General features: G+C 40.5%; 2 protein-coding genes across 9 annotated transcripts in view; both read right to left on the bottom strand.

Moving 5' to 3' along the window:
* Positions 1-12,549, bottom strand: part of NEO1 (neogenin 1) — a 213,742-nt gene extending 201,193 nt beyond the window's left edge. For 4 of the 8 annotated variants that reach the window (XM_033107554.1, XM_033107561.1, XM_033107562.1 and 1 more), the window contains exon 1: positions 12,105-12,549. In XM_033107554.1, coding sequence (XP_032963445.1) covers positions 12,105-12,234 — 130 coding nt within the window. In that variant the 5' untranslated portion in view covers positions 12,235-12,549. The remainder of the gene's footprint in view (positions 1-12,104) is intronic. The other 4 variants (XM_033107555.1, XM_033107556.1, XM_033107560.1 and 1 more) reach the window with 1 other exon arrangement.
* A 9,631-nt stretch (positions 12,550-22,180) lies between these two features.
* On the bottom strand, positions 22,181-22,563 carry LOC117023861 (translationally-controlled tumor protein-like). The gene has a single exon (XM_033109070.1). The coding sequence runs from the start codon at positions 22,561-22,563 to the stop codon at positions 22,189-22,191; it is 375 nt and encodes a 124-aa protein (XP_032964961.1). The 3' UTR covers positions 22,181-22,188.
* Positions 22,564-27,654: the final 5,091 nt, after the last annotated feature.

Here is a 27,654-nt window from a genome sequence, read left to right as displayed (position 1 = left end):
AATATATAACTGGTAAGCTAAAAGAGTGGAAAACCTGCATAACTGAAAATAATTAAAAGGCAAGAAAAGAGAGAAAGGGAAATACAGAATAGGCAGAGCAAACAGAAGTAAACAATAAAATGAAAGGTTTAAAGCCATATACTCGTCAGCGATTACTTTAAATGTAAACAGACTCAATGCTCTAGGAAAAAGACAAAAATTTTCAGATTAAATAAAAAAGAAAACCTAACAAGACGCTAGATACACAACATCTATGTATGATTACTAAAAGGCTGAAAATAAAAGGATGGAAATGCTTAAGCACCAACCAAAGACAGCTGATATCGCTACATTAATATCAGAAAAGTAGACTGTAAGATGAATATTACATTACTAGAGATAACGATAAGAGTCCATTCACCAGGAAGAGAATAATTATGTATCTGTATGCATCTAATATATAGTCTCAAAATATATCAAGCAAAAACGGATATACAAAAAAAGGAGAAATCAAGTGTCATGGAGAAAAGAAACAAGACAGCAAATGTAGTTATCTCTGGAATTCCCGAAAGAGAAAATAAAGTATGGTAATAAAGTAATAAAAGAAGAAAATTTTCCTATCCTAAAATAGATGGGTGAGTTGGAAGCAAAAAGACTCACTAAATAAAGAAGTCACATCATACACACGTTTTAAGTTAAAAGAATTCAACCACATCCGAGAGTATGAAATAACTGAAATAGGACAACCATTCAGGATGCAATGCAAAAGGAGATAGGAACTTGTTCTCCCAGGTGAGCCCAGCTCCAGTGTGAACCTCTCATTGCAGTACAATTCTACTGTTTAAAAAAAAAAAAAAAAAAAGTTTTTGAGCAACATAAATTCAAGCCTTCCTCTTCCTTTGGTATTCAACAAATTAAAAATGTATTCCAACATTAAGAGGAAAAACTAGCTATGCCCAACTTACTGAGAGATGAACTATTGGCTCCCAATATGGGCTTTCCTGAGGGTGTTAAAAGGGGAATAATATGATAGTTACGTCGTGGTCACATTACTTGCTGAATTTAAATCTAATGCCCAACTAAAACACAACTCCACTGCGCCAGCTTTAAACAAAATCAATGAATAAACTCCCACCTAGTCAAATCCTGGAGAAATTTCTAAGTCTCAAAGCGTGCGCGCGCGCACACACACACACAATTCTACATACAGATTAAAAAACAAAACAGAAGAGGGTGCCTAGTAAACATTAACATTATGTACAACATTAAATGGGGGGGGAGAACTGTCCAGTCAGTTCTGAAAAAATAAGATTATGACACAGGAATTTTATATCAAGGTCAGGCTATTATGCATATTCAGAGGCAAATTTTAAAACTTAATTGTGAGCAAAGTGGAACTACCTACCAAGTTAGTACTAGCATGTGATCTGTTATTTCTTACCCACAAATTGTAATGACTGACACATAAGGCTGATTCTGAAATTGCAGAATTTCTACTTAACTACGGCTACTCTGAAGAAGGAAGTTCACTCTTCCACAAAGCTCTCACATATTATTTTAAAAACAAGCATTTCTTTATAAAGTTGCAAAAATTAACTCTTCAGAACTTCCCAATATCAGTATCCTGAAGCTTATCTCTGTGTCTTTGAATAAACTCCAGAAAAACAAACATTTTATGAAAGATGTCCCCAACATCGAAGAGGAAATAAATGAAGTCTGAAGAAGGAAAACAATAAGGTTAATTTTCAGCATTAAAAATTGGAATAAGCCCTATATCCAGCATCTTTTCTAGCATCACAATTTTTAAAAGATTATCTCACTTACGATTCCATCATGTAATAATCACCTCTCCATTTCAAAACAAATGATAAACTTCAGAATAAAAAAATGAACCATGCTCTTCCCTTTACCCTCCTTGCCAAAAAAACCTGCCCATCTAAAACGTCTACTCATGCCTTCAAAACCAGCTCAAATTCTACCTCTTCTAAGAAACCTAATAAAACACTCCAAACTAAACAAATCCTTATCCTTCTCAGCATAAGCTCACTCATTTAACAATCTAATTATAAACAGCCATCAGATAAAAATATAAACCAAATTATATAAGCATTACCTATTTTTAGCTAGCTTCTCCATCTAGTTTATAATAGTAATTAAAAACAACAACAATTTACATTTAATGAGTGATCAAGATAAAGCAGGCTCTGTTCTAAGCAAGGACATATATTACCTCATTCATTGTTTACTTTAGCCCAGTGGTGGGGGGGGGGGATAAATTATATGTTACTTAAAGTGAAGAATTGTTCAGAATTGTCTTTCCAAGGGCCCCTCTCCCTGCTTAGCACCCTAACCCACTGCCACACCCTGTATGTAGGGAAAGAACGAACAGTACTCGAGCGCTATCTCACTGATTCATATAGATGTTTCTGAATAAGATATCCACAGGCGAATGCATTTTATCATTTTACCCAGCTCTGATCCTAGGCATTTCTCTATCTTCTTCTGCCGACAGAGTAATATTTCCTTCCTTTGGACACCCAAATATGGGTGTGTGTTCAAGTCTTTGTCCTAGGTTTTCATTTTCCATCTTTGGAATATGATCTAGTCTTGTGGCTTGAATTATCACCTCTATCAGATAACTCCTGAACCTCCATTTCTAACCAAAGTCTGGACAGACCTCTTACCTAAGCCCTAAGTCTCTAAGACCTTTACAGAGCTGTTCTGGGGGCATCTCAGGCTCAAGGCATCCAAAATGAACATCATATCCTGCCCCTCATACTTGTCTTTCCTGCTGTACTCTTCATCCATTTCCCATTTTAAACCACCTCAATAGCTTGAGCCAAACTACCATTCAAGTATTTGATTAAAGAACTTACTCTAAACCAAAACTGCTCATCCTGTCATAAAAGAGGTAACAGCCTGTTTCAATTCCTATTTCTCACTCAAATCAATGAATGAAGTATTTAACCTTTTTCCTTTCAAAAGAGAAGAGTTTGAAAGTTTATGCATCCATACCAAGTAAACATAAGCAGTGGTTGGCAGAAGTCAGAGCAGCAGGCTGACTCAATTACTCAGCTCGCTTCTCATTAAGCCAAAAGCTGTAAGAAGTCACGAAAGTCCGGCAGTTGGAAAGTTTTAAATTGTTCCTGTTCTTACTTATGTATTGTTTATATTAATGAACCATTAATTCAAGAAAAGATACAGCAATATTAACAAAAGACATGAATAAACAATTCTCAGAAACAACATAAACCATCAATAAAAATCTGCAAAGATGTTCAACTCCATTAATAATTTTAAGACATAAAATTTAAAGAGATACTTTTTCACCTATCAAACTGGCAAAGACTACAAGTCTGAAAATAACTAGTATGTTGGCAAGGGTGTGGGAAAACAGGCACTCTCCTTGCTGTTGACAAGAGAGCAAATCAGCTTTTTGAGGAACAATTTGGAAATATCTATCAAAAATTTCAATACACATGCTCTGTTACCCTACAATTCCACATTTACAAACTTTTCTATAGTATATTTAAACATGTACACAAACACACTTGTAAAAGTGGGTTCATTGCATATGTTTGCAATTAAAAATTTGGGAGCATCAAAAGGGAATTGGTTTAATAAATTGTGATACATGTATAAAATGCCATATGGTTATCAAAAGAGCTGTGATAAGTTTATTTGTACTCACATGGAAAGACGTCCTAAAACAGCTGGGAAACAGTATGCACAGCACAACCCAACTTGGTTGTAACACACACACACACACACACACACACACACATAAAATTAATATTTAATTGTATATATAAAACAAAGTCCATAGCTGTTAAAACTGACTGTCTCTAGGGAGAGGGGTAGAGTATATGAGCTCACTTTTTATTTTGCATATTGTTAGAAATTTTATAATGCTTTTAATTTTTTAAAAAAGTCAAACCAACAATTCACTTTACCTAAAAATTAAAAATTCACATCCACATCAGGGTTACAGATGCTGCTAATAAAAATAATTCCATGGCTAGAGGTGCAGGGACCAGCAGAGAAGGAATCACAGCTCACCTCGCTTCCCAGTCACATTTCCCTTTCTCCCACCTCAGGTGTCAGCCTGGACCCAAACTAATCTGAGGTGAGGCTCCAGAGACTTCTGAAGGAAGATCCATCTCTCAGACAGCAACTCTATTACAACATGAGGAAGAAATTTATTTACATTGATGCTCAGACTTTGAAAACTATTAGTCTTAATTTCCTCACTTTCCTTACACCCAGCGGTGAGGGTGCATGACGGTGAGTTCTATGTAGCTGAGGTGCTATTCCTAAAGGGTTATCGCCATCAGAAGTGTCCACACAATCCCTTGGATATGTGTGCAACACTATGTAAATTTAAAACAACGAATAACCCCACCTCACACTTCAAAAGCTTCAAGAATTAACCAAAAAGATCCTCAAATTTTAGTTGTTACATCCAAAGTTATGTTATGAATAAAAAGTGATAAAAATTATAATTTGTTATTCTATCTGAATTTGTAAATTGTTATCCTAAATAGACCTTGTGTATAAAGCTCTATCTTAGTTAATTTTTTTACTCACTTACTCTACAGCTGAAAGGTAAATACTCTGTATTCAGTTTCCATTTAAAAAACTCACTCTGCTCAGGGCTCCTCAGGAAGCTTTACTGGCTATTACTGACCAATACTAAATTCTGATAACCAGTACAACCAATCTCTGCATTTCCTGAAAACACAGAAGTAACTGCACCCCCAGGCCGCTCCATTGTTAGCGTGCCCATGTAGTCGAACATTCCAGAAATCATTTCACTTCGAGGAAATGAAAAATAACGCCCTCTGAGAATTCTAGTCTACTGACTTGGTAAAACTAAGTACGGACTACTCTAAAAATACAGAACCGAAGTTATGAGAGAAAGCAGCACTTTCTTGATGAGCAAGACACAATGATTCCAGAGTTTGTTTTCCCACCTCCAGCAATAATGACACTTTGTCCCGCTCAATCAAGTTATCTATTATCTGTGGCTATGTCTTATCTCTTCTATTACACCCAGCCTCCTAAGGATAGAAAACATATGCAACTCATCTTAGTATCTCCACAGAGAAGACACTAAGTGCATAATTAGCCCTCAAAGACAACATGTTTGCAACTAGCCAAAATGACCTAAATTTTTTATTATGGCTACAGAACAACTGTCCAACTGACTGGAAAATTAAATTTTAAAATTCTCACTATAAAACAACTTTAAAGAAGGTTATTTCTCATGTTTTTTTTAAAGAGGAAAAATAAAGACAATCTGAATTTCAAACTGCCCAACTGTTCTTTAACAAGAATCCAACTACTGATTTCAGTAAAACAAAACCTATATAACCACTATCTCTTTCCTTTCTTTACATAAGGAAGTCAAAGGGGAATCAGAACCTACTCATTTCAGCCAGATCTGAAACTTGGTCAGTTTACTTTCCATTCCTTGCAAGCCAAAGAATAAGTAACTTATATTTCAAGTAATACTGCAACTTAAAATACCTCACAATTGCTTAACGCTGAAACTTTATTTCTTGAAATCAGCACTAAAGCTATTTTTACATATATTGAAGAATCATCTACAAGCAACCCAAAAGATTTTCCCAATCACATCTGACTTCACATCAGAAAAAATGTAATATAATAACTTGAAATTTTAGAGAACGACAAAAGGTAATTCTTGCATCCAAGAACAGATCAGTGTTCAAAGACAAGAACTGAAAGAGGTCATTTAGCTGAGATAAATCCACCACTCATTTTTATAGAACTCAGAGGTATAAGGGAACTTTGAGATTGTCTATTAATTGGGTAATTAACTAACTCCTTCCATAACAGAAAAAACAGAAAAACTATGCGACTTGCATTTAAAATAATGGCCTTAAGTTCTCAAAATCCACAATGAAAAGTGAAAATATCTTGAAAAAGTTGTAAAAGTACTAATCAATAGCATTACTCTTAATATCATTACTCTTCTACAATAAGTGAACTCCCCCACATACACAAAAAAATTATCTTTTCACTAATAATCCCCCATGTGGGAATCCAAAATATAGAAAGGAAAGACCATATGCAGGAAGATGTTCATGACAATATTCTTTATTACAGCAAAATACTGGAAACAACTTCAACACCCACAACGGGAGAATATTTAGTAGCCGTACACGGTGCAGTAATGAGCACAGGCTGTGGAGCAGTAAAGATCTGGATCCGAATGCCAGCTTTTCCACATGAGAGCTCTGAGACCTTTGGCAAATCAATTAATATTTGAGACTCAGTTACCTCATCTGTAGAATGGGAGGGTATTACCATCTTCCTCATTGGGTTGTAGAAGGGACTGAATGCATGTAAAAGAGCTTGGCACCATGCCTGGAGCTCACTGAGTGTTCGATAAATACTACTTTATTGGCAACTATTAATATTACTTCACTGGAATATTATATAGACATTTTAGATAACGGTTATAGGAAAATCTATAATATATTTGCATGGAAAGACCTCCAACACATTGTTAAGTTAAAAAACAATAGGTAGTATGATCCTGCTTATGTGTAAAAAAATAGAACTATACACACATGTAAATAACAGAGGAAAAAGTACTTAAAGTAGTTATTTATGGGTAAAAAAGGAATTTGTTGGCAGAAGTGATCAAACTTTACATACTTTGTACATTGTTTTACTTCAAATAAATATTTGAATATTTCAAAATAAATTTTTAAAAATAAAATGATTTAAAGATAATGTGGCAACAAAGAAAATGGCATGAGGTATATATAAAGTTGTACATACACCGTGATTACAATGCAAAATTGATGTGCTGTATTGATTGTGATTGGAAAGAAATATACCAAAATTATACCAGTGGGTCCAAATGAAAATTTCTGACCAAAATTTTTGTTTCCAAAATTTTTGACCAAAAACTCTTTTCATTCTAAATGAATGCAAAATTGGGTTATATTTCAGTATCACTGGCTTGTGTTCTATGACAAAGTCAATTCTTTGAAATCATAAACACAAGACTTTTTTCTCACCTCATTCAGCTCTCTGATCACTGTGGTTGTCACCTATAGTCATTTCCCTTGACGGCTCTCCTACTGTTAATGCAATTTTACCTAGAAGCCAAAACACTTACTAATGTGTTAAGGAATAAAAACTATTAAAGCCTCCACATAATGAGATTGTTACCCCAATATTTTTATTAGCATAGAGAAAACTCATGAAGAAACCAACAATGATCAAAAAAAGTAAGCCAACAAAAAAACATATATACACTTTCAAAAAATTAATGGAATTATATTTTTAAGTTCGTAAAGAAACATTGAAATCATTCTACACAGATACTGTACTTTTCAGTTTATAAGCAATTTTACATTTCATTCTTCTGACAACTCAGGTAAGCAAGGTATTATTCTTGCCTGCCTATAGCCTCCAACAGATATTATACATGGGAAGGTAGAGGACCATACGTAACATCCCAAACCCTCTGCGTCCGTATCATGTCTTTTTTCACTATCCCACATCACATTATTAATTTTCACACGGTTTACTAGGAGCAATCACATTTCTTCTCTCCTTTGAGCATTCATCCTGGAAATCTTGAAGTCTCTTGTATCTCTTCCTGCTAGGCAGGCAGAGCAGGGCATCAGTCCCTGTTTACAGACAACGTAGACCACGGATCTTTCCGAAGGAGACAAAACTAATAAACACTAAAATTGCAGCATATCCCGAGTAAGATAACCCAACTCAAATAAGTCATAAAACTAAGTAATGTGAAGAGTGGCTGAAGGAATTAAGGATGCCTAATTTAGAAAGGAGCGGAGTGACACATACATTAGAAGGGCCACCGTATAAAGGAATCAGATGTGCTGTATGGCCCAAGCAATTAGAAAACAAAGGCAATTCAACATTTGTTCAACAAACATTAACTGGTTATCAACTCCGCGCCAGATGCGTAAGCCCCACCAGGCATACTAAGGTGAGTGAGAGACGTCCCAGCCTTCCAGAGGTTCATGCTGGCAGCGGGGACAAGAAAGTAACAAGATAAAAAGTACCCAGAAAGCTATGGGCGCACAATGATGACGGTAACTCTTTGGGGGAGGGGCTAGTAGAGAAAAAAAATCACTGAATAGATAAGTAGGCGTTTCGGAAGTGGACAAGGTGGGGAGTGGCCTTTAATGGGAAGAAAGAGCAGCATGTTGAAGGCGTGGAGACATGAAGCTCTGCAGTTCATCGGGAGTGGCGGACAGCAGGTACACACTAGAGGTGCCTGGACGTGATGCTTTAAATCGGAGGTGGGGGGCGCCAGTGCTAAAGAACACACAGGGCCTCACGAGCTCCACGTCAAGAAGTTTATACTCTGACACTCAAGCTATGGAGCACTAATCAGAGATTGTAAGTAGGAGTGGCATGGTCAGAAAAATAGAGAGAGAGCTCATTCCAGCAGGACAGACTTCCAGAGGGTAACACTGCAGGTAAAGAGATTAATTACAGAGCCAATATTGTTATTCAAGGTGGGCATGGTGATGAAAAGACATTCAGATTCAAGGCGGTAAAAATGAAAACAGAACTACTGGCTGTGGGAATGAGGGAAAGGGGAGTGATGACGTCCACATCTCAGTGTGGCTGAGTGATAACAGTGATGTCCGTTATGAGGAACACAGGAACACAAGGCCATGCAATCATTCAGGCCACGTGAGCACCCTGGACCGGGAACCGACTTGCTACAATCTGGAGAAAGCGGATGAGGGAAGGAGCAGGGAAGAGGAGCACACGAGTCTTGTGTAACATAAGGAGCCTATTCAGTGACGCTTCTGAGTGACACGTGAAGACTGGACGAGGACAGTCATTAGCTCGCAGGCAGCAACTGAAGACACAGATGGACTTTAGATACCAAAATTTAACGAGGGTGTGAAAGAAAAATCTGAAAAACGTGAAGAATTGATCAGAGAAGTAAGAGATGAATCAGGAGATATGGTGATGCCAAAAAGGAAAGAGAAAGAATTCAAGAAGGGTGGGGAGGGTGAAAACTAAAGTTAAATGTCCTGCATAAAGCAAAGTTTACTAACAGAAGTTGTTCAAAACAGGAATAGACTACCTTGGGAGGTAATGCAGGTAGTCATGTAGGCAGAATATTGACAAGGGAATCCTTTCCTTAAATGAGAAGTGCAGCTGCATGACCTCCGCAGTACACCGCTGAAGTCCAGGTCAAGGCTAGCCAGCCTCAATGCCATTGTGCCAATTCGTCAAATACGTACTCTTTTGCGATCTGACCAATGAATGGGATATTTGGTTATTCTGATAAAAGTTAAAGAAAAATAATTTCTACGTATTTCATGTAACTCATAAGCAACCAACACCAGATTAAAATTTTTCACTAATTCTGTTCCTGGGGTACAAACGTTGCGGGACAAAGTGTGGAAATAGCTGATCTGGTCTACTTCAAATTCAAACTGATTTCAAATGAACTCTCAACACTGTCTTCCTAACTTTCTCCATTCCTGCATCCCAATTCTGTTACAATTCCTTAACCCCTTCGCTGATTAGAGAAAACCTCATAGCAGACATGGGCTACTCTGTCATGCTCTTTCCCTAGGTCCCTACGTATCTTTTCAGTAACCTTCCTTCCTTCCTTCCTTCCCTTCCCTTCTTTCCTTCTATTCTTCCTTCCTAAAACCAGATTGCGTGCTGAATCGTTTCCAACCCTTCAGCATTGCTGACCATTTTCCATCACCAGTCCTTCCTTCTTTTTCCTCCACCACCTCATGTCTATACATCCACCCCAAACTTGAAAAAACACTCCATTTATTCTGTTGTCCCACACCCTATTTTTGTCCTTTTACTACCAAATATCTCCATTCCCCTACCACCTACTCACTGTCATCCCCTACAAAAAGATTTGAGTCTATCCCTCTGCAAAAAAAAAAATACGCACACACACACACATATACATACACATATATACATACACATATATACACATATATACATACAATACACACATATATATACTAAAACTACTGACAAATGACATCTGATTTACTGACAGCATTTTCCAGTTGCCATACTCAGTTCTCAATTCCCTTGATGTCTCTGCAACTTAGGAGAGAACTGACCAACCCCCTCCTTACTGCAGTTACTCCTTTCGATTTTGTAATAAGACAGGATGATTTGTGGAAAGCACTCTGACAGAGAATCAGAAGATGTGTGTTCTAGACCCAACTCGACCATTAATTAGTAGGGGTGTGCTCCCCAGCTCTGCTCTTAACTCACTCCTCAGATCTCCCTTCTGAGACACCATGACACTCAGACTAGGTTAGGTCCCTGCAGTATAAACTTTCACAAAACCTATTCTCCTTTGCAGGCCTTATCACAACTACTTAATTACATAATTAGCAGCGGAATGGCTGTCTTTCCTACCCACACACCAGACTGTAAGCTACATGAAGGCACAATTCAGCAACGGCTTGCACCTCATCCAGGCACACAATAAAAGCCTATCAATTGAATTAATGGTGAACTAGATGCTACGACCACTTCCTAAGAGACTGCTTATTATTTTTATTAACCTAAGTAGTAAAATTACTGGCATTATATTTACTTACAAAATTACTGACAAAATTTTAAATAGAAACTCCAATTACCTAAAACATACATAATATGGACTACGTATAAAATTTTACATATAAAACTAGAGAGAACTTGTTTTCCAAGACAGTGACATTTTTCTTGCCCATCCACAAGAAGAGCAAAGGGCTGGATCAGTTACCTACATTTCAGGACCAAAATGTGTATTCTAAACCATGATTAGGCTGAATGTGCAAGTGCAAGTTTGATACGAAAACACTACTGGTCACATAGCTGTTTAGATAATACCCATTGGTACTGTAGGTTTAAAGCTCTTAACATTGGCAAAAAAGACAGCAGGTATATTATACTCTCCAAGAAAATCAAAAGAAAGTTTATCAGCCAAATTCATCGCAGTGTGATTTTAAACATTTCATATAAATCAGGGAAAAACAGGGAATAGTTAACTGATTAGAAGATGCCACTGTGTCTGACCAGATGACATGCAAGTGCAAATTTCCAGATCTCAAGCAAGTAGGTGAAAGTTTTGTCAAGTTTAATGATACACCACCTTGGTCAAACAATTTAAACAGATTACATGCTAATTTGCCCTTCAACTGCTGAGTGTGTCCTGTTCCTCAACTACACTGTAAGGTCTTACTGGCGTTTGGTTAATTGGCTCCCTGAAATAGAAACGCTGGTGATTTCAATAATCTGTGATATTTTTAAGACCCTGAAAATGGCTTTTGAAGCTATACATATTATTGCCACTTGAAAAACAACGTACAAGTACTTAAAATCCGATGCTTAGACAATTCCCCAGGTTAAGAGCAGTTAACAGGCTGTAAATATAGTTGTAATCCCCAGGAAAGAAGCATTTCATAATGGAAACACTAACAGATATATAATCACTTGGAGTCTTTCTCCAAGGCGCCCTCCTCGTTAAGTCAACACCGCTGGTTGTGAGGGAGCAATTGTGCCCCTCTGACACCCTCTCTTCCGCAGCCTTGGGGCTACAATCCCCGCACGAGGAGTCCCTCGAGATCGGCCAGCGCTTCCCTGGGACTTCAGCTGGGAAATCCCTGGCCAGGGAAGGCGGAGTTCAAGCCCCCCCTCTCCCTTCCTTTCCTGAAAATTAATGAATTGGCCGTACGATTGTTTATTTAATGAGGTGTGTAGTGGCCTCTACTGGTGCTTGTGCGAGCACAAGAATGTCCCACTCTTACAAGTGGGATGAGCCTGGGGGAGGGGAGGGAGGCGAGGGGTGAACCTGCCTGCGGGTACAAAGCGCAGAACTAGACCCGGGAGCCCCCGACGCGCCCCCACGGCCGCCCCTCCCCCGGCGGCGCCCCCGCCCTCCCACTCCACTCTCCACCCAGCGCGACCCCCTTTCTCTTCCGCAAGCCGAGACCAGGCAAAGTTCCTGCACGTTTCCTCCTGGATCCTAAACAAAAACACCGCAACCGCAGTGGGTGCCGGTGCGGCGCCCCAGCCCCCACCCGCGCCTGCCGGGCCCGCGACCCGCGGCCGCCCCTTACCTGGGGACTGCGGCGGGAAGCCGCTCCTGGCGGCCGCGGCGCCCGGCTCCCGGCGCCCGAGCAGCAGCAGGCAGCAGAGCCAGAAGGAGGAGGTGCTGAGGAGTCGCCGGGCTCCCCGCTCCGCCGCCATCTCTTGCTCGCGAGCGGCGGCGGCGGCAGCGCCGCGGAGCCGTCGCCTCCTTCCCTCCCGCGCGCCTCAGTCGGTCCCTCGCTGCAGGCTCGGCTCCGGCGGCCGCCGCCGCAGCTCCAGCCCGGCCCGGCCCGGCCCGCGCGGCCCCTCTCGCTGGAGGGGAGACTCAGGGGCGCCTCCCTCCTGCAGGGGGGCGGAGAAGGAGGAGAGCAGAGAGGGGGATCAGTACATTCCGGGCCGAGGGGGGGGTGCGGTGGGTCGGTCTCCAGGTTCCAGGCGCCGCCACCCGCCGCCGACTCCGACTCCGACTCCACACACCAGCGCGAGGGGGGCGGAGACCGCGGGGGTGGGGGGCGGGGGCCCCGGGCGCGCACCCCCGCGCACGCGCACGCGCGCCGCCCTCACCCGCACCCCCTCGACTCCGGCGAGGCCCGCCCCCGCTCCAATCCCGGCAGCGCCTGGCTGGCCGCGGCGGCGGGCCCGCTCCCCTCCCCCTTCTCCCCGGAGCCGCGGACGGGCGCGGGGCGCGCGCCGGAGCTGCTGCTGGCGTCAGGGAAACCCCGGAGAAGCGGATCCTCCTCCTGCTCCCGCGTCCGCGCGTTCGGCGCAGCCCCGCGGCCCCCGCTCACCTCCCGGACTCCTCCGGTTGCAGAGACCTGAGGGCGAGAGGCGCTCCGAGCCCCGGCTGTCCTCCCGGACGCGCACCTCTCCGCAGCCCGGGCCCAGGGCCTCTATATAGGGCCTCAGAGGAAACCGAATGGCCTTCGGGAGGAAACCTGGGTGCGCGAGGGTCGGCTCGGGGATTAATGTGCTCGCCAAAAACAATAGCGATCCCGCCCGCCTCTGGCTGGGATCTGGCGCGGCTCCCGTGGGAAGGGGCCGTCGCGCCGCCGCTGACCTCCCGCTTCCCGGCCGGGCCGCCCTCCCCGCGCGCTTCCCCCGGACACTGCCGGGGCCCGCCCGGACCGCGGGGCCCGCGTCCCACCCGCGTCACTCGGCCCCGGTCCAGGGAAGCCCGGCACAGACAAAGGTGCCCGCTGTCCACTCCTCCAGCTTGTGCGGCGGCCCGGACGAGCCCCAGGACTCCCGGGCTGACCCTCTGACTATAACTGAAACCTTTTACCCCTACCTTTGCCGGGCACTTAGCATGTTCGTACCTGGAAATCACATCTTTCGCTAGAAAACCGGGAGCAAGAGGGATGTGATTTTTAAGCCACTTGGTAACCATGAGGCAGCACTCAGGCTACCCAAAGTTAGCAGACAGCAGCTTGTAGATAGTTACACTGCAGATGAGGATACTGATAATTTCATGAGCTGCACCCATGGAAAATATTTTTAAAAAATTTCTCGGTATGGTTATGCACTTGGAGAATCATGTTTTGATTGTTAACGTTGAGTTAGATTTTTATTCACTGTATAGTCAATAACCAAAATGTGTAGCTTTCCACAAGAAGAATAGCTATTTCTCTGACTTCCACATCCCTCTGTGCCTTCTCGTAATCTCTTTCTTCAAGATATTTTATTCTGAAGTGCCAAAATACGCAATACAAAGCTTGTCCTCATCAAACCTCTTAAATCATCAAAACGGTGGAATTAGGAACCCTCATCCCAGTTCTTTAAAACAATTGACTCTTGAAAGGGCAAACACACGCTTATTGTTTTCCACTAGGGAAACAATTTAAATATCCTTTTGTTTTGGTTAGAGTTGTTAACCAGCAAAAATATTTCCTGAATACCCCTGATTGACCTGTTAAATTACAAATAGATTACCACCCAATTACTTCACAAGTATTTGCTTAATTAACCTTTAATAATCACATCATTATTCAGTTTTCTGAGATAATTAATGAGAAAAGCTCTTTGGAAACTATAAATTGCCTCGCAAATGTTAATATTTGGATATCTTTTCTAAGTCTGGAAAATTTTCATTATATTAAAACTATAAAATACATACTATGACTTCTAAAGTGAAGCTTATCGTTATCTCCAAGTTTGAAAAATATGTGTGTCATGGCTAATAAGATAATCAGATTGATTTTCACGTATGACTTCTGTGAGCTATTCGTTAATTTATTATCCCACTGCATATACCAGGGTTAAATCAAAAGTTTATAAAGCACTTCCTGTAAAATAGGCTAAGTCATATATTTCTGATTTGTGATTAATCACAAATTTACACAAACCCACTGTAATAAACTACTAATAGATGGAGTCCCAGAATAAAATTTACAGATTTTATACCAGTTCAAGAGTAAGATACTAAAGTAAGCCAGGTACACACTTGAATTCAGATCCTTTACCTTGTTTCAATGTAACTGACATTTGTGGACATTCCCTTTAAAAATCATTATCTGGAGTCATTAATCTCTCCTTTCTGTGGTAAGGCATCTTGGAGAAAAGAGTTTTTTTAGCCGTCTTATTTATCATTTTTACTCTCCCAACAAGATTTTCAACTAATACCTCAGTCTACATTTATACTGCCAATCAACTTATTTTTATGTTGTCTAAACTATTAACTATGAAGAGATATTAAACCACTTGTGAAATTAACACTTGTTTCATCTAAGTAAAGTTAGAACATGAGGACCGTGTTTAAGGAATAGTGCACAAAGAAACTTTTAGAGCAAAGAAAACAGGCTGGCCATTGTATGTTAGTATACCTTGTCAAAGTGCAGGCCAAAAATAACCAGACCAAAATAATTTTTGAAGTTTATTTCAAGTGCACTTTGATATAAAAATTAAATGATACATTAATAAAGCCTATGAATATATAACTTGGTCAGAATCCTAGTCTCTATAGTAAAAAGATTATTTTCCAATTTTAGAGAGGCAATATAGTTCAGTGTTCAATTTCTGTTTAGATTCTGCAGCTGATTCCTTGGCTGAATCTCAGTATCCAAGATAGAAAAGAAAGCTATTAGATCCTAGTGTAGAACACTTCCTTGTCACAGAAAATTTTAACTAGGATTTACCCATGTCATAAGAACAAGATTTTCTTCTGTGCAGATGTTGACATTTTTACATTTGCCCTTTACATTCCACTAGGTAGGAATTTTTATTCCTTTCTCGTCCAAAAGCCACCTGTTCCGGGGAGCCATCTCTGATTAAGCCTAATTAAGAAGGATATGCGCTGGCTCCTCAAGGACAAAGCTTACACAATATTAATTTGGCTTGTTTACATATTGCTTAATCACTTATCTTTAGTTCAACAACAATCTTAATTCAACAAATATTATTGAGGACCTGTTATTGGCCAGTTATTGTGCTGGGTGCTGGGATAAAATTATTGGTTCATTCGTTGGATATCTATAAACTATGTCTCAGGTCTTGCCCTGGGATACAGGAAAGCCAGATAGAGATGATGAGCCAGATAGACAAGGTTCCCAGTCTAGCAGGAAAGATAAACAATTATAACAAAGAAGTGTGAAGAGTGTTATGGTAAGGAAAGATAAGGACTGTGGGAAAACATCGTAAGAGCATCTAACCTGACTAAACTGGGAGGGGCAGGGAGGAGGGATAGGGAATTGGAGAAGCAGCACTGGTCTCTAAACGGAGACGAATTAGCATTTTAGAAGGATCACTCAGGCTGCTTCCTGGAGTATAGGTTGAAAGGAGAGGAGAAGAAAACGTGATTTTGTTAAGGGTAGCCTAGAGAGGAGATGCGGGAGTAAAGCAAGGAAGATTAAAAGAAGCGAATAGATAAGAGAGATTTAGGAGATAGATAGAAACAACAGGAGTGTGTGGAAAAGAGGAGACATGGGTGACTCAGATTTCAGCTTGGGCCACTGACTGAGGGCGGTGACCGGCACTGGAAAGAGAGCAAGGATAGGAGCAGATGGGAAGCAACGTGAGTTTAACGTTGGACACATTTAAAGGGCCTACGGGAAATTTGAGTAGAAATATCAGTGAACTGTTCACTATTTGGGTCTGTAGTTTAGCAGGGAGAACTAGGCTAGAGAGCTGTCGTTGGTTTATACATATGTACCCAAATTAAGGTACCTCTGAACATAGGTTGAGCCCCCATTTTTCCAAATAAAATCCACCCCCGCATAAAATTTTGTGTCCAACTTGAATAAATAAATCTTTACACATATAGATAAAAGAATCAAGGATCTACTTATAATGTTTAATGTGTTAATTATGCTTATGTACTTTACAAATACTATAAAATGTAATTTTAAAATATAATCTTATTCAAATGCTTCACAATGATTTTATCATCACCAGGGTCACAGTTTGAGTTTCTGACAAAATTTCCCAGGAAATATCATCCTCATTTCCGCCCAAATTTTGACTCTATATACGATGTTGTCACGGGGAATTTTATTCCAGGCCACGGTATGTGACCACGCCACGTTATTCATCCTGTAAGCATATTCGCTTATATTGCTTTTCATAGTGACTTTTAAAGGCTTGTTTACAAGGACATCTGACACTTGCAAATGTGAAGCTATTTCCCTAGAAGTAATTTCTAAATCGGTGTTAAAATTTTTCTTTGTTTCCTTCCTTACCAGTTCTGTCAGGTGGCTTCTGTAGGAAAAGTGATGACATCATTTCCTGCTAATGTGTACTCCCCCAAAGAACATTTCGTTGCTCAAAATCATTGAGAGAACACCCAGTAACATAGAGGGCTTTGTAAAGGTCAGAATATAAGTGACTCCCTCTTTTCTAAGGGATTATTGCGGGGTGTGGGTGGAGGGCTTATATTCAGGTGTGTATGCTCGCTCCCCGATGCTAGCTGAGGTTGCCCTAGGCAAGTTTAGACTGAAGAGGAGGATTGAGGACAGGGACCAAACACCAACAAAGAGGAACTTGCAAAGAAACAAGCAGACGTGGAAAAAGAAAACCAGAAGCATACAGCATCACAGAAGCCAAGGAAAGAAGTGTTTCAGGAATGCGGGAGTGGTCAGTAGTGTCATGTGCCCCTGAGAGGTCAAGTAAGGTAAGACCTGAAAAACCTCCATGGATTTAGTGATAAGGTGGCAAGAGACAACCTTAGTAAGTGCAGTTGCAGTGGAGAGTAAGTCTTCCCACCTGATTGCTGTGGCTTGTCACTGAGCATGAAACTCTTCAAGGAGTTTACCTGTAACAGAAGAGTGGGGAAGTCTAGAACGGATTTTCCTAAGAAGGGAGTGGACTTGCGGGCTGATATAAGGAGCCAATCGAGAGCGAAGTGTTGAAAGATTCCAGAGAGAAAGAAGATAATTGATAGCTTTCGAAACACTGTAGTAGATAATTTGGCAGCTGTAATTCAGCAAGGCCCATGATTATCTGACCTCAGTAGTCTCAAGCAACTGGCAATAGGCAAAAAGGACTTCACAGAACAGAGTTACACCCTGGCCGTGTGGTTTCCAGGCAGCTTTTAGCTGTATTTGAGCATGTTCTGCTCTCATAACACCTTAATGAAGGCTGAAAATAAGAAATGACTGGCCAGTCCTCTATCTTCAAAGGCCACATGGCTGAGTCCTAACAGACAGCTATCACCAAGCAAAGCAGTCCAGCTTTCCAGCAAGAATGACAGGACCTTGCTGTTTTGACAGGAACCCAACACGAAATACTATCTTAAACAGAAAGACATTTTGTTGGAATGACCCTGGAATCTCAAGACAAGGATGCAGCCAGACCTCAGGAATAGAACTAGAGACTAGGCACCTAAAAGGACCCAGAAACAGAAAGTCCTCTTTTGGAGAGTCTCGTATGTGTTGGGAAATGTTGGGAGTTTCCTTCTCACTGCTTGGGACTCAGCTCTATCCAATTGCCTGCCTTTAAGCTTTTATATGATGCACACACACACACACACACACACACACCCCAAGCTGCTTTCCACAAAGTATTTGAAGTGGCCAAAAAAAAAAAAAAAGAAAGAAAGAGAGAGAGAGAGAGATTACCAGAGGACAACCAGGCTCGTAGTTCCGAGTTATAACTCCGTCCACATGCACACACACAATCCGCTGTGCAGCACTAGGGAGCTGAATTAGAAAACATCAGCACCTCAAGAAGCTAATTTATTCCTTTAGTTAATGTCCTATTATAAGAGCTACCTGTGTTTTGGTCCTTCTCTTAGTCATGCGGGGCCATCCTGAGCTGAGAAACTCCCAAGCAGAAGGCACTCCCAAATTTACCACTAACTGGAAAACAAAATAGAGAGTTGCCTCTCTCCAGGTTCTGCTGTAAAAGGAATCAATGGGATGCTTTTCTATATTGGCCTTTTCCTGCCCTGTATATTGCCATGCAATCTCCTCCCAGGTGGTGAAGGTGATAGGGAGGGAGAGCGGGGAGAACAGGAGCAGTGTGGCTAAGAGATGGCCAGTGAAGTCAGCCAGGATGGCAGGCATGGAGTGGTTGGAGTGGAGAGAAAGAATGTAAGCCACTTTACTCTTAAGATAGCTGAGAAGTGACTCAGAAGTGAGTCATTAGATGACAATAAAAAAAAAATAGACAATGAGTTGGATGTCGTGATTGTCAAACTCAAACAGAATTCTTGTTTTGTTTGGGATTTTTTGTTTTTTCTTGAAAAATGTAAGTGAAATTGTGGGAAATGGCAGTGGAGGCCCAGGTGAATATTAACACCACCTAATAGTCACTTGAGATGTGAACAAATGAAGTCCACAGGAGAAGAGGCCTCAGGAGAGAGTCAGATTTCAAATAAAGCAGGAGATGGAGTGCTTGTGCATAGACTGGGGAAATGGAGGTGCTTGTTTACAGCCCTTCCACGGGAACAGAGGAAGTGGTTGGAAAGGGGGTTTGGCACTGGGCTTACATCAAAGGGGAGAAAGCACAGAAGATAAAACGAGCCTGCAGGACAGTGACCACTATGATAAGGTGTTTGGACTCACTGGTGATACTAAACCAGTATATCATGCTGAGGACGAGGGACTGTAAGGAAGTCAGACCAGGCTTTGGTGTTTGGGTCAGTAAGTGGAGGCACAAGGGTCGGAGGAGGGGTCTGTTGGCTACTCGTATGAGAGTTCTAGAATTTGCACACATACCCTTAGGTGGATGGCCAAGAGTGCAGCAGTTGGGGCAACAGTGGAGGAGCTGTAATGACCCAAGGGAAGATGCAAGAGAGGTTCTTCCACCCCAGAATTTCAAGAGTGTTGCTCCCAGGACGGAAAGCCCCCGCTGCCACTTAGTCCAGGGATCACAAACATAGAATTACCCAGGCACGATGTTTAAAACACACACAGATTCCATGGAAAACAGTATGAGGGGTATCTCAAAAATCTGAAAATGGAACTACCTTATGATCCAGCAATTCCACTCCTAGGTATCTATCCGGAGAAATCCAAAACTCTAATTCAAAAAACTTTATGCACTCCTATGTTTATTGCAGCACTATACACAATAGCCAAGATATGGAAACAACCGAAATGCCCATCGGTAGATGACTGGATTAAGAAAATGTGGTACATTTATACAATGGAGTATTACGCAGCCATAAAGAAGAAAGAAATCTTACCATTTGCAACAACATGGATGGACCTAGAGAACATTATGTTAAGTGAAATAAGTCAGACAGAGAAAGATAACTACCATACGATCTCACTTATATGTGGAATCTAAAGAAAAGAATAAGTGAATGAACTAATCATAAACAGTTTCAGAGACATAGAGGAAAAACTGAGGGTTGCTAGATGGGAAGGGGGGTTGGGATAAGGGAGAAGGTGAAGGGATTAGAAAACAGTCAGTAACCACAAGATTGCCACGGGGATACGAAAGTTAATTTGGGGAATGTACTCAATAATGTAAAGATTTTGTAGGGTATCCGATGGACACTTGTCTCGTTAGGGAGACCACCTAGGGAAGATGTAGATGCCTGATCACTGCACTGTACACCTGACGCTGAAGCTGAACAATAATGAATGTCAACTACAAGTTTATAAGTGTGTGTGTGTGTGTGTGTGTGTGTGTGTGTGTAGTTACAAGAAGCAGAGTACAGCATTAGGAATAGAGACAGTGGAAATGTAATGGCTCTGTGCGATGTCAGAGGGGTAGTGGATAGGGGGGTGGGGGGTTAACACAGTGTGAGGGATATAGATAATAAATGTCTAACTATTACTTTGTTTTGTGCACCTGAAACTAATAATAAATAAATAAATAAATAAATAAATAAATAAATAAATAAAGTAAACACACACAGATTCCTAGGCCTCACCTCAATCCTTCTGAACTAGAAACTCCCAGAGATAGGCCCCGGAATCTGTGTTTTTGGGTCGCTCGATGGCTTCAGAATTTCTGCACAGGAGGAACTTAAGGGTGGTGATATAATTGGAAAACAGAAGCAGTGACTCAAAGGATAACCAACTTTATAGATTTTCATATTCTTAAGACCCCACTTATCTAATTATACTAAAACAAACCAAAAATTAACTTATAATTCCCTATTTTTAGTTCTTCTGCTGTTCCTCCTCTTTTTCGTACCTGTCATTATTTTAACTTGAAATCATTGGTGATTTTAAAAACTGGCCCTTTTGATGTTGCATTTATCAAATTTTCCAATATTAAATGAATGAATGTTCTGGAACACCTGGAAAATGCCCAAAAGTAAATACAACAGGAAAATCACCTGTATTCCCTCTTCCCACACCATCCTTAACATTAGGCGGTGTCTCCTTCCATTTTTATTTCTCTCTACAAAGTTTCTTTTTTAAATTTGTAATCATAATATAGATTGAAAAAGAAACTTTGTAATCTTTTCTATATGTAGTTTTTTACACTAGTTTCTAATGTAGTAAGAAACTAGTGAAAGAAAATTTGTAATCATAATATATAGGTAAAAATATATTCTGCTTTCTTAAACTTACAAGTTCATCATAAACACTTCCCCATGTTATAAATCGTTATTCTTAAAATATATGTAATAGCTTCACAATATTATTTTAAATAAATAAATCATAATTATCTAACCCATTTTTTGTTATTGGATGTCTAGAGTTGTTTATTCAGTCTACAAATATTCATCAACTTTGTATTATATACTGGGCAGGGTTTTGGGGCCTGGAGATAGAATGCTAAAGAAAAAAGGCAAATTCTCATGGGGCTTACATTCTAGTGGGGGGAAGACTGGCAATAAACAAATGTCAGGTGATAATAAATGCAAAAATAAAGTAGGGAAAGGGGGATAGGGAATGACAAGACTGCTATTTTATACAGTATGGCTAACACAAAAAGTACTGCAATGCGTAGATTTGTTCACAATACTTTTAATTTTTCAAATTATTTTGCCAAGATAGTATACCAGGGAACGAATTACTGAGTCAAGAAGTGCGAATATTTTTCATATTCTTATCAAGAAATTATGTATTCTTAATTAGATTTCAAAGGGTTGTAACAACCTTTGAGGTATGATCATTGGGTATTTATACTAGTTTGTAATCTTTGCTTATTTGAATTATTTATTTTTCAAATTGCATTAGTCTCTTTTTGTTCTTTTGGTAATCTTGTCCGGAGTTAACTACTTCCACTTACAGGTGATGAAATGTCTAAGGAATCCACTTCAAATGTTGGCTGTGAGCATGGTCTTTCCCTTCACTTCAACTCTGAATTGAAACTTTTGATCCTGTTTTTTATATTCCAGCCCCAAAAGTAGTTTTCACTGCAGAAGTTATCTGAAGACAGTCTTATGCTTTATAGTAGTGGTCTACAATCAGGCTTTAGCCTCTCCAGAAACTCTACACAGGATGGATTTAAAGATGCATTAAACTAAGAAGCATTCTCTCAAATGAGTTTAAATGCATTTTATTTTTAGACAACCAACATGACATGATTTTCTTAAAAACAAAGCCTCTGCTCCAAATCAATCAAGGTCAAAATAGATGGAGAGCTCCAGGTGACACCTGTCCCATCCGTCCTAGTGCTGTTGTGTAGGGTGAAAAGCAGCTGCCAGTTTGATGATGACAGGTGATGGATCCCACTGGCCCACTGTGTTAACATTTTTCCGTTAAAGAGAATCACCTATGGGGTCACACTATCCAAACGGCAGTCCAGCAGAGCAACCGTGCCATCTGGATTCAGGTTTTCACCAATAAAGAACTGGTAGATTTTGAAATGAGCAAGGATGTGCTTGATTTGTTCGGCGGTCCCTGTCATAAAAGGTGCGACTCTTTCCGGTCTCTGTTCTTCAAGTTTCCTTTTGATTGATTTCATGTCATCTTTGATGTACTTCTTGTAGGCTTCTTTTGTGAAGCTGGTTTCCTGCAAATGACGGTTCACGACAATGTCAACACCAGCCACTACTGTGCTTTCGGGACCTTCGCCCTCTGGGCCTTCCGCGGAGGCATTGCCACCAACGAGCGAGTCATCAATGTCACCCTCTGTCCTACTGACCATCTTCCCCTCCACTTCCAGGCACAGCCCGTCCACAGTCTCCTGGATCTTGCAGGTGTGGGAGAACATCTCATGGCTGATGAGGGCCCTGTAGAGGATCGTTGGCGGCTGGAAGGAGACGACAGAAGTGATGGCTTAGCAAGTGTGATGCAGCCAGAGCAGCACTCGTGGGGAGCCGGGGACAGGCGGAAAAGCAATTATTTATTTGTTTAAACAAGCACTTAAAGACTAGGGAAATTAACTTTTATCATATTTGCTGCAAATAAGTTCTCCAGAGTCTTGATCAACTCTTAATTTTGCTGTTATGCTGCTTTCTCTTTACGTAACCACCAGTTGTCCCAACACTCCTTGCTGAATGATTTTTTCCTCATGCAGTTATATTTGTTATATATTAACATTTTAAGTATATTAGGATCTGTTTCAATGTTATTTATCTTGTTCATTTATCTGTCAATTTTGCGTTAATACCACACTATTTTAATTATTCAACTATAAGACATTCTAATATTTGGCAATTCTCCCTAATTATGTTTAGCTTTAACATATATCCTTTCGGTATTCTTTATTCTTTATTCCCCTAAATAAATTTTTACTGCTTTGATCAAATATTTACCCCAGTCTGCTCCCTACTATCTTTGTATTTTTGATGCTCTTAGGGATGAGATGTCCCTTGCACCACATTTTTAATATGTTACACAGGCTAGCTGTTAATTTTTGTATATTTATCCAATCCAACCATTTTATTAAACTCTTTTTATCAATTCAAATAGCTTTCTAATGGAATTTCTTTAATTTTACAGGTATACAATTCATTTTCCCTATATTTCTAATAGGTTTTACCCCATATTTTACACATGTTTTACATGATGTTTTCAGATTCATTACTGTTATGTTTTTATTTTGGAACATACCACTTATCAGAATAAAGTTACTCTCTTTGCTGAATGGCTTTGGCCTTGAATTTTACTTTCTTTATCTTTACTTGTGTTTAATACATCTTTGCTTTGCTTTTATGTTTAACCTTTTCCTTTTTATTTTAGCTATGTGTGGTGGACACCTGTAGGATTGCCTGTCACTCACCTCTTGTCTTCCAAGCACTGGGTTACCATTGGTGCTACCATGTTAGCACAGAGCGACTCCATCTCCTGGCCGCAGCTGATTGGACTTGGTATGGACACCTGACCTGGTATTGGCCAATCATGGTACCCTAATAGACTGGCCACATTCTATTGGTTCGTGTAGGCACGCCTGACCTAACTTGAAGTACTACTTTGACTTGAGATTCTTTGACTTGAAGTACTACTCAGAGGAGTCCAAATTCATCCTGGTGGTTTACAGCCTAAAATTTTAAAACCAGGAACTCTCTGAGGCCTTGCTTTTCAGCACATGGGGAAAACTAGCGTCTAGCAAAAGAAAGCGAAGCTCACGAACAGAATCTCAGCAGCGATTAATGAGACAATATTTGAATGTCATCCAAGTCCTCAGTTTCTGGTGTTCCTGAGGTGCAGCTGCATGTTACGCTATAACAAATATATTTAAAAACGTTACTATACAGCAAAAATATATCAAATGTTAATATATAACAAATACAGCAGCACCTATAGTTCATTTGTACTTTGGATTTTGTGAAATGGCTCCATCTTGGTCCAATAAATCTTCCTTTTTGCTCAGGCTAATTTGAATTGGTTTTCTGTAACTTGCCACCAAAATATTCCTAGCTAATATAACAGATATCTTTGTAACCAGCTGAGATTTACTCTTGAGGCAGGAATGCAAGCGAGATACCTTTCTAATTTCTAGAAATAATAATTATTTTTTGATGTTATATTGATCAGCTCAGTTCTTCAGGAAATTAAGAGAGGGGAGAATACAACACATTGTTTAGACTGTCTTGGTCCCCTTCTCCTCGTCTCTTATTTTGATAATGCAAGGCACCATTTCTCCCACTGGAGTGAGGTCCTAAGTTGTTCCAGTCACCGTGGGACCATTTCCCCAAAGCACGTGTCTGAGCAGCAGAAGATTAGTTTCATGGTCTCTGGATGAAGTGAAAGGAAAAAAGATCAGATTGATACACTTTGAGAAGAACATGCTCCCTTTTTAAAACATACCCTGCAGTGCTGTCTTCAAGGCTGTCAGCTTGTGCCTTTTGCCAGCTAAAGGTCGTTAGAGAAAGAAAAGAATCACTTCAGGGAACTGACTTTCCAAGAGGAACATTCGTCCTGTCACCTCCCAGCATTCTCAGGGAACTGATGGTCAAAGTCAGCCTCTCCTGCCACGTGACACTGAGGGGCACTGATCCTAGATGAAGACTGTGTCAAAGACCACCACACCTCCCTGATGACTATGCTGCCAAGACGTCCATGATCTGTACGTCTGCTTTCAGGACATGCAATTACCATTTGGGGGTGGTTTTTAGTCCCTTACTACCCTGTTTTCCCGAAAATAAGACCGAGCTGGACAATCAGCTCTAATGTGTCCTTTGGAGCAAAAATTAATATAAGACCCAGTCTTACATAAGATTGGGTATAATATAATATAATATAATACCAGATCTTATAATAATTTTTGCTCCAAAAGATGCATTAGAGCTGATTGTCCGGCTAGGTCTTATTTTCGGGGAAACACAGTAGCAACTCAAGAAATCAAATAACTCCACTGAGTGCCAGAGGCCCTAGCTCATTGATTGAACCACTAAATCAGACTAATTGAGGTAACAAATATGCCTGAATAGTGCTTTCTTGAGAAAACGCAACCCTCAGAAGACATGACATTTACTTCTGACATGGCTGGACGTATTGACAAATAGGCATTTCTGAGACTGCTTTTGATTTGTATTGATTCAAAAAAACATGGAAAAATTTTAACCTTCCAAAAGTTTGCCCTGATTCAAACACAAACAGAAACCCAAATGGAAATTTCTAAGTAGTATGCAAATCTAGCCCAAGTCACAACCATTGAAAGCTTTTATCGCCCAACAGCAGCTTTCACACGCATATAAAATGATTTGAGGGGCCTGGTGCAGTTCATCATGGGTCGGGTGTCAATGTCACAAATGGCTTCCAGAAATTCTGACAGTTGTTTGGCTACTGTGTTGGCAGTCTCAGCAGGACAACTAAGAAGTACAACAGCATTCATTCCTTTCTTAGTCCTCAATGTGGTACTTTGAAGACAAAAGTGAGTGAGGACAAATAACCTACTAGTCCTGCCAACTTGACAGATAACTACAGAACATTCAGTTTAGCTCTTTTAATCACAATGAAACACTAGGAGAAAAAAAATCAGAAGATTCCTTTAAAAACTGGGTTATAAAGTCAACAGCAAGAAGAAAATCTTGTAATGCAATGTGATATGATGTAAAAGGTATCCACAAGAGTGTGTAACAGCACAGAGAGGGAAGACATTTTCCTGAGGATTGCCAGGCCCCATGCGGATATGTTAAACAGGCTGATATTTTAGTGAGTGCTTAGAACCCTAAAATGAGCTCAAAAGATTTTGAGATTTTATTTTCAAATAACTATTCATAGACCAAATAGCAAATTAAAAATAACATTATGGCACTATCTTTTTTGCCAGCAAAAACCTCTAAAGAGAGAGAAAGGGTAACTATGGTTTACCTTTGCAAGTAAGGAACTTCAGCTATAACACAAAAGAGTTGGACTCTTTTCCCCCCTAGCTTTACTACTTATGCGCTAGTTTACTTTCACAAATTATTCAAAATCCCTTTGTCACATGCATCACATGCACCAGATTTCTGAAACACTTCACCAACTACGAGGAATAACGTGGAACTAATCAACATAGAATATAATCCATGAGCCACACAGTTCATTTTTCTTCTTCTGACTTTGATACCGAAAGATGTTTTATGAGCGAACGTGATTATCTTCTAGGAGTTCAGCTCTGACTATCGCCAGCTTCCTTGATTGGCCGTTATGGACTATTTAACTATTTCTCTATACCCTGACAGAAAATCTCCTAAAGCACTGCTCCGAGAGGCAGCATGTTTGAATTAGAGTGGAAAGACAGTGTAACTGGAGTCAGGAGACCAAAGTTTGGTTTCCAGGTCTGCTCTAGTTGACCTCGTTTAGTATTACTTCATCTATTGCCAACACAGGTAGACTCTTGAGTGTCACTGAGGCCCAAGGGCTTACAGGTGAAACTCAGCTGCTGATTCTCTCAGCCCTTGGATTGGCTGAGTGGCCACAAACCAACTCAATTGTATGTTCAACCCCCATATGCTGTAAAAATATTATCAGTTTCTATGAGATGTACGATTTTGACTAGCACTGGCATTTCTCAGTCTAGAAATACAAAGGCTGAAATAGGATCAAAGCTTTGAAAAGGCATGGTGTGAAACAGTGACAACTTGCCCTTTTCTTGAGTTTCCTGTCTGTTCTTCCTTTCCTCCTATCCATTTTCCTTATAGCTAGCATAGAGATGATTCTAAACATATCCTCCTGAAATCCCACTAGTGATACCTGTTGTCTACAAGGAAACGTCTAAACATGGCCTGTAATACCTATCTTACTCAAACCTGTGTCCACTTTTCCAGGCTCATCTCTAATACTGCCACACGAAACCCAGCAGCAATGTCACGTGGCTTCTAGCTCCTTGGATGTCCCATGCTTTTTCATGCCTCCAAGCCTTTGCTCGAGCTGCACTCTGTGGTTACAATGCACATACCTGGTAAATTCCAACTCCTCTGTCACATGTCAACTCTTCTAGGAAGCTTCCCTCACCCAGAACCCCAGACCCCTGCAATCCCACCCTACTAGAGCCAACTGCTTCCTCCTTTTTGGTTCCCTGTCCACCTTGAACACATTTCTGTGATTGCACTCATTGCAATATTATGATTTTTGCAGGCCTGCCTCTCCCACTAGGGAGGGACCACGCCTTATGTGTCTTGGTAATTCTGAGGGCTGGCACTGGAGCACTGGGGTAACGTTTATTGGGCAGATGGACACCCCGACAGATGGCTGAATGGATGAACAATTCAAGTTAATGTGGTCTTGTTCACCAAATCTCAAAACTCTAGTACTAGAGCTTTATGAATAAAAAGAGATATCATTTTACATATTGTACATTTGTTTGGCA

This window comes from Rhinolophus ferrumequinum, chromosome 6, assembly GCF_004115265.2.
Source record: "Rhinolophus ferrumequinum isolate MPI-CBG mRhiFer1 chromosome 6, mRhiFer1_v1.p, whole genome shotgun sequence".
Classification (NCBI taxonomy): Eukaryota; Metazoa; Chordata; class Mammalia; order Chiroptera; family Rhinolophidae; genus Rhinolophus; species Rhinolophus ferrumequinum.
This window is presented reverse-complemented; position numbering and strand designations above follow the sequence as displayed.